The sequence below is a fragment of the Trichechus manatus genome, unplaced genomic scaffold, assembly GCF_000243295.1.
Source record: "Trichechus manatus latirostris isolate Lorelei unplaced genomic scaffold, TriManLat1.0 scaffold00001, whole genome shotgun sequence".
NCBI classification, from domain to species: Eukaryota; Metazoa; Chordata; class Mammalia; order Sirenia; family Trichechidae; genus Trichechus; species Trichechus manatus.
The window spans coordinates 13,514,591-13,531,315 of NW_004443937.1; the positions used below are offsets into that span (position 1 = coordinate 13,514,591).

The window sequence follows — 16,725 nt, forward strand, 5'->3', positions numbered from 1 at the left end:
AGTGAGGTTATGTTAATGAGGGAGGAACAACTCAGAATAGGAAGGTGAGAATGGTTGTACCACTCAAAGAATGTAATCAGTGTCACTGAATTGTACATGTAGAAACTGTTGAACTGGTGTATGCTTTGCTGTGTATATCTCAACAACAAAATAAATAAAATTTACAAGGAAAAAAAAATTGGAACATCAGTGGCGGAGACTTCATGATTTCCAGAATTAATTCACAAGCTGCAGGCCACATTGCCATGGCTTTTTTAAGCAAACCAAATGGTGAAGTGACATTTGTTTTTGTGAAAGATAAAATGTCAGGCAAACTCATGGTTTAATGAAAGGTTCATCCTCTGACCGCAATGCTATTCCTGCCTGTAATCGTGGCTTCACAACCTATCACAATGAGTAGGCGGCATCTCGGTGGTAGCTAACAACGATAACATCCCCTCATTTAATCCTCACAAAAACTTTATGAGGTGGAGACTACTGTCCCCATTTTACAGACGGTAATACCAAGGATCAAAGGAGCAAAGTAAGACTGGGGAACCTGAACTCCAAAGCCCAGGCCATCATGCTCTGCAGCTCTTGTCTCTGGAGCCCACGCCATTGGTAAGTCCAGCGTTCTACCAGCACTGGAATTAGGTTTTGTCTCCCTACACCCTGTGGTTCCCCAGCACAGTGCAAGACACGGAGTAGGTGCTGAATAATCCGTCCTGTTTTTTGAAAATGGCATAGATTTGACCATATTGTACATCCACTGGATACACCTTCTCATTCCAAGCGCACACCCTTATGTGGTTCGATTCCGAGTTTTCCACATCTTCAACTCTCCTCAAGTCTTCCAACTCTAGCTCTGAAGGACTTTGACTCTTTAATTAATTTAGAACTGCAATTGGGGGTAGGGCGGAAGGGGTTTAAAGATCCCGTCAGCTGACTCATTCACTGGCACAAAAAACTACAAAAAACCAAACCTACTGCGTCAAGTCGATTAGACTCATAGCGACCCTATAGGTCAGAGTAGAACTGCCCCATAGGGTTTCCTAGGCCGTAATCTTTAAGAAAGCTGACTGCTAAATCTTTCTCCCGCAGAGGCGCTGGTGGGTTCCAACCGCCCACCTTTCGGTTAACAGCGGAGCACTTAACCATTGCAACACCAGGGATCCCTACAAACAACTATCCAAACACAAAAAACCTGCTGCCATCCAGTGAATTCTGACTCATAGCTACCCCATAGAGTTTGCAAGGTCACTGCCACATCTTTCTCCCGCCGAGCCGCTGGTGGTTTCCTACCACCGACTTTTCGGTTACCAGGCTATGGTTTTAACTACTAAGCCACCCCTCTTCGTTCTTATGGCGCCTGCGCAGAAGCCGCCGGTCGTCCCTTGAACAGGTCGAGTACATTCCCGCCCCCTTCACACCCTCGAAGACTCGGCGCTCTACGGGCGTCTCCCAGCCTGCCTTCCGGTTTGGGCACCGCCTACGCAGGCGCACCTGCCGAGCACCGAGCAGACGATGGCGATGGCGGCCGCAGTAGCGTGAGGGACTGTGAAGGCCCACAGCCCCAGCGGGAGGACCTGAGAGGCCAGCGCTCCCGCAGAACCCCAGCCTGTTACAGAAGGCAGGTCCGGCCTGAGGGGCGGAGGCGCAGCACCACTCGGGAACTGAGACAGGCCGGCCGTGTGGGCGTCGGATGTGGGTGGTTGTGATGGGTGTGACATACGTGCTGGGATATGTGGCTTTCGGGCTTTGGATTTCACTTGTGTGTGCTTGTGATGATTGGGTTCTTTGTGGTTATGCGGGACGCGTCCCGTCGTGTTTGGTTATGCGGCTGAGAAGTGGATGGCTGCCTACCGAATGCTTGTGTTTAGTTCTCTGTTTGTGTGAGGTTGAGGCGTTTGTGTTCTGAGTTTGTGTGGAGTTGTTTGTAGTGTTTGTGTTGTGTCTGTGCGATGTGTGGAGTTGTCATGTCTGTGCTCCATGGGGGTTGGATCTTTCATATTGTCTGTGGTTATACGACGTATGCATAGTCGTGATAAGTTATGTGGGTCAGTGGTTGTGGTCTTGAGACTGTGGTGAGTGCGGCGGTGGGATGTGTAGTCTATGAAGCATGTGGTAGGATAGCGTTCAAGTAGGACGCATAGTTGCAGGATACGTGGATTTTATTTTTCATTTCTTACGCGATTTGGAGTTGTGGAGCTTGCATATGTGTTCATTTATGGTCCTGGGGTCCAATTTGTTGGTGTGTGTTTGGTTATATGATTTTAGGGTTCGTTCATTCATTCATGGACTTATTGCATTTCGACTATATGTGTGCCAGGCACTACGCTAAACCCTGGGAATATGATGGCGGGGAAAACAGACATAGTTTCTGCCCTCACAGAGCTTACAGTCTTGTATGTTTAGTCACTTTACATATGTACATGTGATTATAAATTGAGATGAGTGTTGTGAAGGACAAGTGCGGGGCGCTGTCAGATGGAGGGTGTGTCTCCAGTCGGAGAAGGTTTCCTTGAGGAAGTGAGGTTTGGGCTGGGATGTGAAGGGTGTGTGTGAGGGAGTGTGTGTATGTCGTGGGGGGTGTTAGTGTTTGATTTGTGGTGGTTATGGGTGAGTGCTTGGGAAGGAAGGGGACTGTCAGAGTCAGGATGTTAGATGAACCATTGGCTGGAGAGGGAACAAATCAGACCTTGGGCTACTATTTCAGTGACCACCTAGAAAAGCGGCTGGGAATTGCACGCATGTACTTATTAAGCTTATTGTTGTTTGTTGTTAGCTGCCATTGAGTTGGCCCCTGACTCATGGTGACCCCTTGCACAACAGAACAAAATGCTGCCTGGTCCTGTACCATCCCCATGATCAGTTGTGGATTGGACCATGGTGATCCATTGGGTTTTCATTGGCTTATTTTTGAATCAGGCCAGGCCTTTCTTTCTAGTCCTGTCTTAGTCTGGAAGCTCCCCTGAAACCTGTTCAGCATCATAACATGCAAGGCTCCACTGACAGACAGGCGGTGGCTGCACATGAGGTGCATTGGCCAGGAATCGAACCCAGGTTTCCTGCATGAAAGCGAGAATTCTACCACTGAACCACCAGTGCTTCTTAGCTAGAGGAAAAAACTGGGACCTGGGGTCTCCAACTGATTATTTTCTGGGTCACCACCACTCTTCAAGTTTGGGGACCAGGAGGTCCCTCTTCAATGGCTCTCTGAACAAGTCCATCCAAAGCTGAGGGTCACACATTGCCCCTCACTCTAGACAGTGGTTTGTGGCTAGAGGTTCCTGAGGAAAAATTTGTCTACTTTTGTGGAATGATTTTGTCTGGATTCTTCCTATGGCTAGGAGTCTTTCTGAAGTGACCTTGGAAGTGACTTTGCCATGACCCAGTAAGCCAGAAAATGTAACTTATTAAGCCCTGAAGTCCTTTTATTTTTGAAGCAGTGAGAACGTTAGGCTTGCTGCTCAACTGCCACTTACTGATTTATAATATCTAGTAAGCTCATTGGTGAGAAAGTGCTCTACAAATATAAAGCACAAAACAGATTTTTCTTTCCATTACACTAGGTTTTGTAATGCTCCTCCTTAGACTGAGATGAGTCTTTTTCTGGTTGGTTGGTTTGGTTTTTTGTTTGTTTTTTATCTTTGCATTCCTGGCACAGATGCTTTGCAACTAGCAAGAACTCAATATATGCAGTTGAATAAATGATCAAGATAAAGAGAGCCAAATAAAAACTTCTACTTGCTGATGAATACTTCAGAAATTTCCTCAGTGGCCACAGTGGCATACAAATTATGAAGTTGGACCGTTTGGAATAATGTCAAGAGAATTGCCTGGGTGTTGTGTTTGCTTTTGAAATTGAATTTTCCTTTCTGATCTTCAAGAATCTCTTCTTCCCACTTCATTGAGTTTCCATTGTCCAGTGACATTCTCAAATCTTAGAAGACTTTATGTCTTGGTCTAAGGCTTTGAGAAAGTAGTTTGCTTTCTTAAATTTGCACTGAACAAACATTGACGACCCTTGTTGAACTGTGAAAAGAACAAAGAGAGTTTTCAGTTACTGCTAATTTGCCTGTATCGGCCTTTTTCCCCCTTTCCTTCCTTTCTCAGGGCTCTTACTGCTCCAGAGAGGAAACTTCATCCAGGGCCATGATGCCACTTCCCCGTCATCAGTGTGCTGTTTGGTTAAGCTAATGCTGCAGGAGCCCCAGCCCCTTGTGGAGGAATCAAGCTGACTCTTGGCATGAGGCCACTGCCTTGTGGGGATTGAGAAGGCACTGCCATGGCTTCCCTGGACGACCCGGGGGAAGTGAGGGAGGGCTTCCTCTGCCCTCTATGCCTGAAGGACCTGCAGTCTTTCTATCAGCTTCAGTCACATTATGAGGAAGAGCACTCAGGGGAAGATCGTGATGTCAGAGGACAAATTAAAAGTAAGAGGCACATGGGATGGTTTTCATCAGCTTCCATGGTGCCACCAGAATATGATACTAATCAAATAAATTAGTATGATAGTAGCAAACATATATCTAGTGTTTGCCATATGCCAGGCATTGTTCAAAGTTCTTCCTATGTATTAATTTAATCTCCACTGTAAGCATCTGATTATGAGCCTCATTTTATTGGTGAAGATAGCAGACAAGGTGAGATTAGGCAACTTGTCTAAAGTCACAGGGTGAGACAGAGGCTTTGCACCTAGGTAACTGTAATCACCACATTCTGCTATCTCTTGCTAGACTGTTTGAATTATCTAACCACCACCCTAGGAGGGTTTGGGAGTGGAATTCTTTTCCTTTGCTATTAAATTGGAGGCACCTTATGAGCCCATTTACCTGCCACAGATTGAAGCCTTCCTGCCATCCTTCCTTCCCCAAGTAGACTTTGCCTTCTGCAGCCCAGGAAAAAGAAGGGCATAGTTGAAAAGCAGAGAGAAACAACCCAAAAAGTTAAAACTTGGATTTTCAGCTTCCAGAGGCTCAGGTCTTGGAGAGTTAAAGAGTAATTGTTTCCTTTTTTAAATAGACTATTTTTAAGAGCAGTTTTAGATTTACAGAAAAATTTTGCAGAAAGTACAGGGAGTTTCAATGTACTCCCTCCCCCCTGCACATCGTAAGAAAGAATTTTTCAGAGGTAATTTTGACTATACGTAGTGTTGATTGTGTATTCTAGACTTCAGATTCTTACTCCCAAGTAAGATGCAGCTCTTCTGGAGCTCACTTCCTAGTGATCGAGCTAACCGGCTTCTCACAGCTGGCAGCATTTCTGAAGGCGAGGAGATGCTGTATTCACAGTTCTCCACAATTCTTTGTGGGTGGGAGAAAAGGGAATGATTCCTAAGTGGACTTTGGCCTCTAAACATGTGAGTCACATGCAGCCCGTAATCAGATATTTTCCCCTAGAGTTTCACTCCGTGTCTGACTTCTCAGTTCAGATGACTAAAGGCATTAACAACTATAACTGCCATCTAGAAACATGACAAGGTCAAACATTTTCAAAATACTGAGGGCTGTGATGGATGAGGTGGCTTCTGGCTATAAAAGCTGTAGCAGAGCCGTAACTGTTAGGAGCTCCTCCCCCACCCCCTGCCAGAAAAAAAGTATTGTGCTTTATAGTTTTCAGAGCTGTTTCACATACATTATTACTTCATTTGACTCTCCCAACAACCTGCAGGAAGGCGGTTGCTCTTGTGTTAGAGATAATAAGTGAGGCTCTGAGATGCTGAGCAACTCTCCACGGTTACACAGGAACTGGCACAGCAAGCTCTGGCACCCAGGTCTTAAGTCATCTTCAAATTCACCTGCTCTTTCCACATGGGCATCACTGATAACGTGAGGCCTCGTAATCCAATCACTGCATGCATTGCAGTTTCCTCCAAAGAGAAAATGACTGCTGATTACCTAAGTTTCCTGTAGCCAGCTGACAGGCCTCTGTGATTTTCAATGAGCCTCCAGTCTTTGTGTCAGCTGCACTGAGTCATATACCACAATATTACTGACAATGACGCCAGTGGGTAGAGAGGTTAGAGAATGCCTTCAGATGCCTGTGACGAGCCTTCTTTTAGAGGAGAATGTTTAAGATTATTTAAGGAATAATAGATAAGGAACTCTGTTTAGGGATAATAGAGTGGGCTGCTAATCTAAAAGTTGACAGTTCAAACCCACCCTGCGGCACCACAGAAGAAAGGCCTGGCTGTCTGCTTCCATAAAGATTAAACCCAAGAAAACCCTATGGAGCAGTTCTACTCTGTAACACATGGGTCACTGTGAGTTGGAATTGACTTGATGGCAGTAGGTTTGGTTTGGTTTTGGTTAGATTGGAAAGAACACTGTTTTTGGAGTAAGGTCTATGATTGAATACCAGCTTTTTCCCTTAGTCGCTCTGCGATTCTGGAAAAAGGATTTATTCTTTCTTTATACTTTCAGTATTTTAATGCAAAAATGTGTGATATAGTTGATAAGACATGAAATGAAATTTTATTCCTTATGAAAAAAACTTGAAAGCAGAAGTTTTTTTTTCTCTTTTTTGCATCTTTACCTCAGAAGAACTAAGATTGAATTCAGCATTCCTTTAGTACCATCTGTAGTCATGTCTTTAGTCAGGAGGTAGTTCTTGCTTATGTCACAGTTTTCTGTGTTTCAAAATCAGGAAAGTAAAGTTTTAAAGGCTGATATCAAAGATTTTTGAAAAGCTCTACAAAAGCAGATCATCTTGCCATTTGGTCTCTGAATTCTTAGAAATTTTATGACTTTGCTAATTTTAAGCAAGCGAAATGTTGAAACCAAAAGAGCTAAGGTTTTTGCCAGGTTTTAGAGGTAGTTTTTTTTTTTTTTGAATGTCCTATCAGTGAGTTCAGCTTCATTTTAGGACATTTGCAGTAAGTTGAAGAAACAGTGGTTGAAAACTGCGTTGTAAGTGTTTTTAAAAATACATGGGATGGTTCTTAGTTGGCCCCCTCTCGAAGGGCTACACCCGTGTTAGGAAGGTTGTCAGACAGTTTTTCTATGCTGCCTAATAGTGGTTGAATGGTACAGACTGCCTGTTTAATTCAACCCAGTTTTGTCTTGTTTGCAAAAATGGATTGGTGTTTGCTAACTTCAGTTTCCTGTCTACTAGACCCTTTGTTCAGTCAGGGATTTCCTCTTCCCTGTTGTTAAAAAAGACAAATGCATTTTAAAGGATGTCCTTCAGTTCCGGTAACCAGCTGCCATCAAGTTGAAGCTGACTCATGACAACCCCATGTGTGTCAGAGTAGAACTTTGTTCCATAGGGTTTTCGTGGCTGATTTTTTAGAAGCCAGATCGCCAGGACTTTCTTTCGAGGTGCCTCTGGGTGGACTCAAATCTCCAGCCTTTCAGTTAGCAGCCAGGTGCTTAACTGTTTGCACCACTCAGGGACTCCTCAGTTCTGGTAGACTATTTTTCCAGCTGTTGGAGAAAGCCATCGCAGAATGACTGATAATCAGGGAGTTTGCTTTATTAGCTCTTCTGCCTAACAAAGACATGCCTATTATCTTATCACTTTCACCCTCTACCAGCCAGCCTCTCCCTCCATATCTGCATTTACCTAGGCTTTTGAAAACCTGTGGGGATATCTTTAATGTTATTCAAGTGACAGCATTTCAGAGTCATGGGAACTTACTTAAAAATCTACTAAATGTAAAAGAAATTATATCATTTTGTATTAGATTTATTATTGTATCAGATTTGATATTTTTTACGAGACTAGTGTCAGAAAAGGATAGCAGTCACTCAAGATTTAAGAAAATTAATGAGTCAGCAACTTAGAATTAAGAATTTTTTTGGCTGAATCTCATCATGGAGGTAAGTTTTACTCATGAGTTGCTAGGATAAATAAATTAGTACTGTAGAATGTGATTTTTTTTTTAATTATTTTAATTGAGGTGTAGTATACACATAAACAACAACAACAAAAAACCCATTGCCATCGAGTCTATTCTGATTCATAGCTACCCTGCAGGACAGAGTAGAACTGCCCCATAGAGTTTCCAAGGAGCGGCTGCTGAATTTGAACTGCCAGCCTTTCAGTTAGCCGTCATAGCTCTTAACCACTGTGGCATCAGGGCCCCAGTATACACATAAATTTGTAAATTTATAATCCAATATAAATTCTGAAAAAATGTAGAAACTCATGTAACTACCACCCCAGTTGTTGTTGTTAGGTGCCATTGAGTCTCTTCTGACTCATAGCAACACCATGTGACAGAGGAGACCTACCCCATAAGGTTTTCTTGGCTGTAATCTTTACTGAAGCAGATTGCCAGGTCTTCCTTCCGTGGAGCCACTGGGTAGGTTCGAACTGCCAAAACCTTTTGGTTAGCAGCCAAGTGCTTAACCATTTTTGTGCCGCCAGGGCTCCTCACCACCCTAATTAAGATATAGGAAAAAATACTCCGTCACCCTGGTTCTTTTCATCAGATTTAATTTTAACACTTTTATTTAATTGGATTCTTAAATTTGGCAGTGAACAGTGATTTAGCGTATATGTTGGCCACATAAACCAATTTACTGCTAATACTGACTAGTGAGTGTATTGCTCTGTGGTATTTGTAATACAGTATTTGTGTGCTTATTGTTGGGTTTTATTTGGGATCCAGAAATTTCTTAAGCATTTTTAAACAAAGCACATTTTTTTTTTTTTATTAACTCTTGTTTTCTGAGATTTCCCTTGACTTTTTACTGAGAGTTCTTCATGGGTTCATTTGTGTTATTTTTTCCATTTTTTCCAAGGTCTCGTCCAGAAGGCTAAGAAAGCAAAGAACAGGTTGTTGAAACGAGAAGGAGATGACCGAGCAGAATCGGGAACCCAAGGATATGAGTCTTTCAGCTATGGAGGCGTTGATCCTTACATGTGGGAGCCCCAGGAACTTGGTAAGAAAGTTCATTCTTTCATTCAGCAAATGTTTATTGAGCATCTCCTATGTTCTAGGTTCTATTTTAAGAGTTCGCTGAAGAGGCATTGGAAAACCAAAATGGTCTAATCTCGTCACAGACTTTATGTCCTAGTGAGGGGAGAAGATGGGAGAGAAGGAGCTGAGTGTCTGCTCTGTGTCAGGCACTGCCTGAAATGCCTTACATGCATGGTCTCTTAATCCTCACTGCACCCAGGGGAACCTACCCAAGGCCAAACAGCTAGAAAACTGCAGAACAGCGTGTGGATCCAGGTCTCCCTGATGCCCAGTCCCAAACGTCGTTGATGGGAATATCTCCTCTTGTGTAAGATGTTATCTGCCTAGCTAGAGCCACTGGTTTGTGCTACTTGTTTTCTGAAGCACATAATTATGGCATCATCTACTTTCAAAATGAATCATACTTTTGGGGTGACGAAAATATTCTAAAATTGATTGCAGTGATGGTTGCACAACTCTGTGAATATACTAAAAACCTCTGAATTGTATACTTTAAATGGTGAACTGTATGGTATGTGAATTATATCGCAATAAAGCTGTTATAAAACAAATCATGCCATACTGAGGTGAACTAGATAATCTTGCATATCCTTTAACTGTTGGACGATAACAATCATTATTATAGTAAAGTATTGTTTGTCCATGAAATGGATAAGTAATAATTGCTTCTATATGCACAATACTTTATCCTACCTTCATATTCATTATCTTGTTCATTTTTCACAAAAGCCTTGTGAGATAGAATGGGTAGGGATGCTCATTCCCATTTATAGGTAAGTAAACTGAGGCCCTAAGAAGGGAAGTGATGTTTTCCTAGGGTCATCTACTGTATCCTAGTAGTGCCATTACGGAAGGTGTCTTTCTGGGTGAGGAAAGTCCTAGAACTGTGCTGCGCAGTATGGTAGCCACTGGCCATATGTGGCTATTTAAATTTAAATTAATTAAAATGAAATAAAAACTGATTCTGCAATCACACTAGCCACATTTCCAGCGCTCAGTATCTGCATATGGCTGTTATTGTGTGTCATTGAGTCAATTCTGACTCATAGCGACCCTACGTGTCAGAGTAGAACTGCTCCGTAGGGTTTCCTAGGCTATAATCTTTACGGGAGCAGATTGCCAGGTCTTTTCTCCCTTGGAGCCACTGGTGGGTACAAACTGCTAACCTTTTGGTTAACAGCCAGGTTCTTAACCATTGCGCCACCAGTGGCTACCATATTGGACAGTGGGAGCCCTTTTGTCATTGTAGAAAGTTATACAAGACAGCATTGTCCTAGAATAAAGTATGAAGCAAAAGAAAATTACTTTTTTAAAAGTAATACTGTACATATGTAATTATGAGTTACATATAAATCTAATTAGAGGCATGAGGGAGAAATTTAAGGCATGGGAATTCTTGGTTCAGGATTGCTGATGTCAGATTATTAGGGTGATTTTGATTAACTTGCCTGTTTCAGCTGCTGAAGGAAGTCACAAATTGTGGAAGGTCAAGCAAATGGCAAATTTTGGAAGTTAATGTTTGTTATCACCCCTAAGAATTCTAAAGTACAATTTAATTAGGTGTTAGAGTATGGTTAGGGAAGAAAGAGGCATAAATGCTTAAGAGTGTGACAAATTCTGGATACAGCACACTGCATAAATGAGTAGGTGTTCACTGGGAGGAGAAAGTGACGTGAGGGCTGGGAGGGTGAGGGGCAGGGTTGGATTCTGGAAGAGATGAGATTGAGCAGGGATATTTCAGGTACATTGAAACAACAAGCTGCTTGGCTCCATTTGGTTTGGGGAGGTTTGTTCTGGCTCTTGGTTGCTGAATGGAGGAGGTATCAGTTTAACTAGCTCCTACAAGGGCATTTATTATCATTTACAATTTTTGGCCATTTGGGGAGGGATTGTTTTTATTCCGAGGAAAAACTATCTTGTACCAACTTTAGAAAGTACAGGAAAGTATGAAGGAAAGTTTTTAAAAATTGCCCATAAGGTTTTTGTCCTTTTTATGTAATAGATGTTCATGTGCTAGGCAATGTTCTAAGGAGTTTATAAATTTTAACTTACTTAATCCTCATAACAGCCCTATGAAGTAGGTACTATTGTTATCCCTATTTTATAGACGAGTACTCTTAAGTTTCAGAGAGGTTAGGTAACTTGTCCAAGGTCACAGAGTGTATGGAAGAATTGGAACTTGAGCACAGTCTGGCTGCAGGGTCCAAGCTCTTACCCACTATACTCTGAGGTTTCTTTTATTGCACTTTGTGGCCTCTGGCGTAACCATAGTTAACTAACATTTTAGAAAATTTCCTTCCATTTGCTTTCCTAGTTTTTGAATTTTTATAGTAAGACTCTAAAATCCCAGAATTCTTACTTGCTTCTGAAATTCACTGAAATAAGCAGCAAGATAGAGAGGCTCAGTCAGAGAGATTACAAGTCACTTACTTCCTCACCTTCCTTCCTTCTAGGTGCTATGAGAAGTCATCTTTCCAATTTCAAAAAACACCGAGCTGCCAGAATTGACCACTATGTTGTCGAAGTCAATAAGTTAATAATCAGGTTAGAGAAGGTAAATTTTGTTGTTTCAAAACACTTTTTTTTTCTGCAAATATGAATTTTCTAGGAGAAAAAAATTACATTTCTGCAGCCTGTGAATGTGTATCGTGTATATCTGATGCTGGCAGGGAAACACCCTCCTTAGAAAGCGCAGAGGACGAGGTAGACTTTTCTAGCCTGGACGGTTTTATGAAGGGAAAGGTCCAGTTTGACAGACTCGGCCCATACTGGCTTCCCTTTTCCTACCATGGAGTCCACTGGCTGCTGGAAAACCTTTCTACCCTCAGATTTTCTCTTTTGGGTGTCCTGGGCAGTATCACTTCACGGGCCATAGTGTGTGATATCATTTGATGGCAAACAGAGGAAAACTGGTGACCAGGTCTGTGGAGGTTTTCAGACAGAGCCAGCATGCAGTGGGAACATCTGACTGGGCCTTCTTGTCCTGTGGTATGGGAGCATGTCTCATGCCACGACTGCTCTGTTTTACTTTGCCTCTAGAAATGCTTGTGGTGTATAACCTGGATTGTGTGGTGGGCATGGTAGCAAACATGGGTACAGCTCTTCTTGTGTACTTTGTAGGGCAGAAAATTGTATCCAGGAGGACTGTGGAGAATTGGGAGTTCCCCATTGCTTCTAGTAGCCGGCTGTGCCTCATCCTTGCTCATCCCTGGTTATTGCTTACGTGGGTAACTGACAATAAAGAGATAGGAAGGGAGGTGCCTTCGACGTGCAAACTAAGACTCTGTCCCACGTGAACTTGCTTTCGTGACTTGTGGGATTAGGGGTGACAGGTGAGACTTGAGAAAAGCATATGTGCTTGTTCCCACTTGATGCCTCCTGCCTGTGGAAAGTGTGCGCATCTCCTGATTGACTCCATTGGCACTGTTTTCTCCTTATCAGCTCACTGCGTTTGACAGAACGAATGCCGAATCTGCTAAGATTCGAGGTAACCCTAGAACTTGGTTCACATTCATTCTATTCTTTATTTTACTCCCTGACCAAATCTCTTGTAAAAATGGCCTGTTTTTCTGTTTGTTTTTGATTCGTTTTTCCCAAAGCAATAGAAAAGTCAGTGGTGCCTTGGGTCAACGACCAGGACGTCCCTTTCTGTCCAGACTGTGGAAATAAGTTCGGCATCCGTAACCGCCGCCACCACTGCCGCCTCTGCGGGTCTATTATGTGCAAGAAGTGCATGGAGTTCATCAGCCTTCCCCTGGCAAGTAGGTAACGTGGAGGCAGCCCCTGTGGAGGTGGCCCCCGGGCACTTATCTGCTCTTGGGATTAGCTTGTTACGACTGGAATCATGCGACCTTTTTGTTCAAACTAATGGCCCATGAGATCTTCATTCATTCGACTGTTGACTGCATGAAGCCCCCTACAGGCTCTGCACTGGGGCTTGGGACACAATGGTCTGTAGCAGGGGTCAGCAGACTTTTTCTGTAAAGTGGCACATAGTAAATATCTGGCTTTGTGGGCTACACATGGTCTCTGTGACACTTTTCTTCTTTTTTTTTTTTTAATAACCTTTTGAAAATATAAACACTATACTTAACTTGAGGGCCATAAAACCAGGCCAATCATCTATATGAGACCTAATGGTCAACAGTTACTTTAAAGCAAAGATGAGAATGTGAGGGGGCAGGGAAACTAGATTATTGGAAACAGAACGACCAGAATGGAAATAATGAGAATGTCAACACATTGTGAAGAACGTAACCAACGTCACTGAACAATTTGTGTAGAAATCGTTGAATGGGAACCTATTTTGCTGTGTAAGCTTTCACCGAAAACACATAAAATATCATTTAAAAAAACAAAAACAGGCCGAGGCTGCATTTGGTCTGTGGGTCATCATTTGCCCACCCCTGGTCTATAAGGCAAAGTCCCTGGGTTGTGCAGGTGGTTTGTGATCAGCTGCCAACCTAAAGGTTGGCAGTTTGAACCCACCCAGTGGCACCTCAGAAGAAAAGCCTGAACTGCTTTCTGAAAAGATTACAGTCAAGGAGACGCCTATGGAGCAGTTCTACTCTCTAACGCGTAAGGTCGCCATGAGTTGGAATTGACTTGATGGCTCAACAGGTTTAGTTTTTTTTGGTCTATAAGGCATGGTCCATTCCTCCAGGAGTCCCAGTCTAACAGGGGATACAGACTCACAAACAAATAGTTGCTTTATACAGAGTTAAGTTCAATTAGAGAAGCATGACAGGCACCAGGAGAGGCTCATCAACTCTTCATCAGCTCTGCTTGGATGGGGCAGGTGGGGCTTCTAAAGGAGACTGTAGAAGAGGGACTTGAAAAATGAGAAGTGAACTGGTCCCTTCCTTTGGGATGAAAGCCACTCACCGCTCACTGTTGTGTAGAACAGGCTGTAATGTCATAACATGAGAGAGACTGAGTGCTGTGGAGTCTCGAGGAGAGTGGGAGCACGGGTGCTCAGGGCCGGGAGGAGAGGTTCCAGAGGAGCCTCAAAAGATGAGTAGGATTGACAAAGAGAGTGGGGAGAAGGGTGTGCCTGGGTAGAGTGCCAAGCAGCAGAGGCATGGAATTTGGAAAGACTCAGAGTAGGTTAGTAGATGAGCAAATGGAATAGTTGGCAGAGTGTAGACTGCATGTTTAGGAATTGTGGGAATGAGACTACAAAATTGAGGTGGGACTACATGGTCCTGGACTTTGAATCTTGGCTGGTTAAAAGTTGCTAAAGATGATCGCACTGGCTTGTTGATGTTTAGGGTGGGTTTGAACACTGGAGAGTCCCATGGATTCTGTGCCTGCTGTTGGCCACAGGGTGTCTGGACAATGTGGGGGCCCAAGCAGAGGCTTCCTCTGTCCAACATCTGCCAGGCTCACTTTACCTTGATACTTCACCTTTGTCTTGGAGATCGACTCCCTGTCTCACCTGAAATTTGATAAGCTATGTTTTTGTAGAATATTTTTCTTCTTTGGACTAATTAACCAGCATTTCCTGGGCAGCTGCTATGGAGTGAGTGGCCTTGCTGGGTATGTTAGGTGTACAAGTATAAGTAAGACAGCTTCTACTCTCAAAGAGTCACAGGTTCCTCGGGCAGCTCTGGGGTGTGTATATAACTGTTGTACAAGCAGGACAGTGGGAAGTGCCCCAGCATGGGCAGTGTGGTAGGAGCTGATAGGGATGGTGGTTTTTACCCCTAGGAACTAGGGAAGGCTTCCTGGAGGACGTATCATTGTGCTGCACTCTGGAAGGGTAGGAAGAGAGGTTTGGGAATGGGGGACGGCGGGCTGTGGAGAAAAGTGTCAATGGGGAGGGTGTGGGTGTGTCTGAGGCACAGGGAAAATGGAGGGAGGTGGTGTGTGGTGAGGCCAAGTTAGGGTGGGCCTCTGAGCCTTGAAGACAGACCACTCTAGGCCGTTTGGACCTTCCCTGGAGTGCAGTGGGAGTCCTTCCCTACCAGAGCCTGACCCCAGGAAGGCAGAGGTGTAGGTACTTCTTGCCCATAGGAGGAGCCTGGGCTGCTTGTCCCCCAAATCAGGTACCTGTGGACAGATGTGCTGCTGTCCTGGGAGATGGAATATTTGGACGCTGGGGGCTCATTGCTGTCTGTCCTCTGTTGTGGTTTACAGACAAGCTAACCAGTGCCAGCAAGGACTCCCTGAGCACCCATACCAGCCCCAGCCATTCACCCACCAGTGTCCATGGCTCCCGCCGGGGCAGCATCAGCAGCATGAGCAGTGTGAGCTCCGTGCTGGACGAGAAGGATGATGACCGCATCCGCTGCTGCATGCACTGCAAGGACACGCTTCTCAAGAGAGAGCAGCAGATTGATGAGAAGGAGCACACACCTGACGTCGTGAAGCTCTACGAGGTGAGGCACGTGTGTAGCCCAGGGTCTGCCTCTGACTTGCCAGGCAGACTCAGCTGTTCGTTGTGCACTTGCCTGCAGAGTCCTGAGAGTGCTTTGGAAAGTCAGTAGTTCCTTTGAGTAATTTTAAGCTTCTGCTGAAGTGTCATCATCTGATTTCCTGGCCAGGGCCCTGGGTGAGTCACAGAGCCATCTTGGGTATGTTGTTAACCAACATGTTTCCTCACCCTTCCTTTGCAGGAGGGTGGACGCATTGGTGGCCCAGAAGCAAGGAGTGGAATAGTGGTTGCCACATGGTGTGGGCAGGTTCACACCCTGGGAGACTCACCTGGGAGTCTTAGGCTACATGTTTAGGAAATTGCCCATCAGGGTTAGCATTTCCCCTTTTACGTCTGTTCAGATGCCTCAGCTCATGTTACCACCAGCGATCCCAGAACACCCTTAGCAGATGCACACTTTAAGAGGAACATAGTGTACAGGCACTCCCCGGGTTACGAACGAGATCATTCCTAACTCTCTCTGAGTCTTTAAGTCGAATTTGTAGGTAAGTTGCAACAGGTACACACGGTTCTTATTTAGCCTTACTTCAGTGCAAGAAAAGGCTGGAAGCCTTTTCAATGATTTAAAAGCTGCACATGCAACAAGTGAAGGTGATTGTGATGAAGAATTTATTTTGAGTAGGGGTTGGTTCAGTTGTTTCAAAGTGAGGGCAGATTTACCTAACATTAAAGGACAAGTATGAGTTGTCTGTAAGTCGGATGTTCATAACCCAGGGACTGCCTGTAGCGTAAAGAGCATGGGATTTAGAATCAAGACATTTGGGAGTGAGGCTGGGTTTAGCCTCCCAATGGCCAGGTGAGACCTGCAGACGGAGTAGGAATTAGCCAGGTGGTGGTTGGGCAGGGAGGCATAGGAGATGGGGAGGAAGATAGCAGCCCAGGCAGCTCCAGAAAAACCCGGAGCAGGGCAAGAGTGTACTTTTGTCTAATGACCACTGAATGGTCACTGTAAGCAGTTCTGTATCATAATGGCCATGTTTCTGGAATCACTATAAAAATACCCAAGCTACTAGAAATGGTGTTAATTAAGCCCTCTGCTCAGCTACCCATGTAGCTATTATCCGTCCTTTGTGTGGAGTTCATGACTGATGCCTTATTTTCATAAACAGCCAATGTCCTTTTTGCTTCTTTCTTTTTTGAGGTAAGCGCTGGCAATGTCTTGTGCTGGTGTTTTGCTGTTGCATGGCACCACCTGGTCAAAAAAGAATGTAATGGCTAATTCCTCTTCTCTGCCTTGGTAGACACATTGATTTGTTTCTTGGAAGGCGTTGCTTCTTTCAAAAACATCTGTTTAATAAGTCCACCTTCTCTTTCCTTATGGCAAGGTTTTCTGCTTATAAAGTAGTTTTGTAAATCAGGCAATCTATAACAACTTAAAAAA

At 44.0% G+C, this 16,725-nt stretch overlaps 1 protein-coding gene across 1 annotated transcript in view; it reads left to right on the plus strand.

Annotated features, from left to right (window-relative positions):
- The first annotated feature begins 1,491 nt into the window (after positions 1-1,491).
- The window catches only part of RBSN (rabenosyn, RAB effector), a 30,148-nt gene continuing 14,914 nt past the window's right edge, over positions 1,492-16,725 (plus strand). Inside the window, exons 1-7 of the mRNA XM_012554198.2 lie at positions 1,492-1,613; positions 4,096-4,415; positions 8,730-8,870; positions 11,362-11,462; positions 12,350-12,395; positions 12,508-12,669; positions 15,047-15,288. Of these exons, the coding sequence (XP_012409652.1) occupies positions 4,268-4,415; positions 8,730-8,870; positions 11,362-11,462; positions 12,350-12,395; positions 12,508-12,669; positions 15,047-15,288 (840 nt within the window). The 5' untranslated portion in view covers positions 1,492-1,613; positions 4,096-4,267. The remainder of the gene's footprint in view (positions 1,614-4,095; positions 4,416-8,729; positions 8,871-11,361; positions 11,463-12,349; positions 12,396-12,507; positions 12,670-15,046; positions 15,289-16,725) is intronic.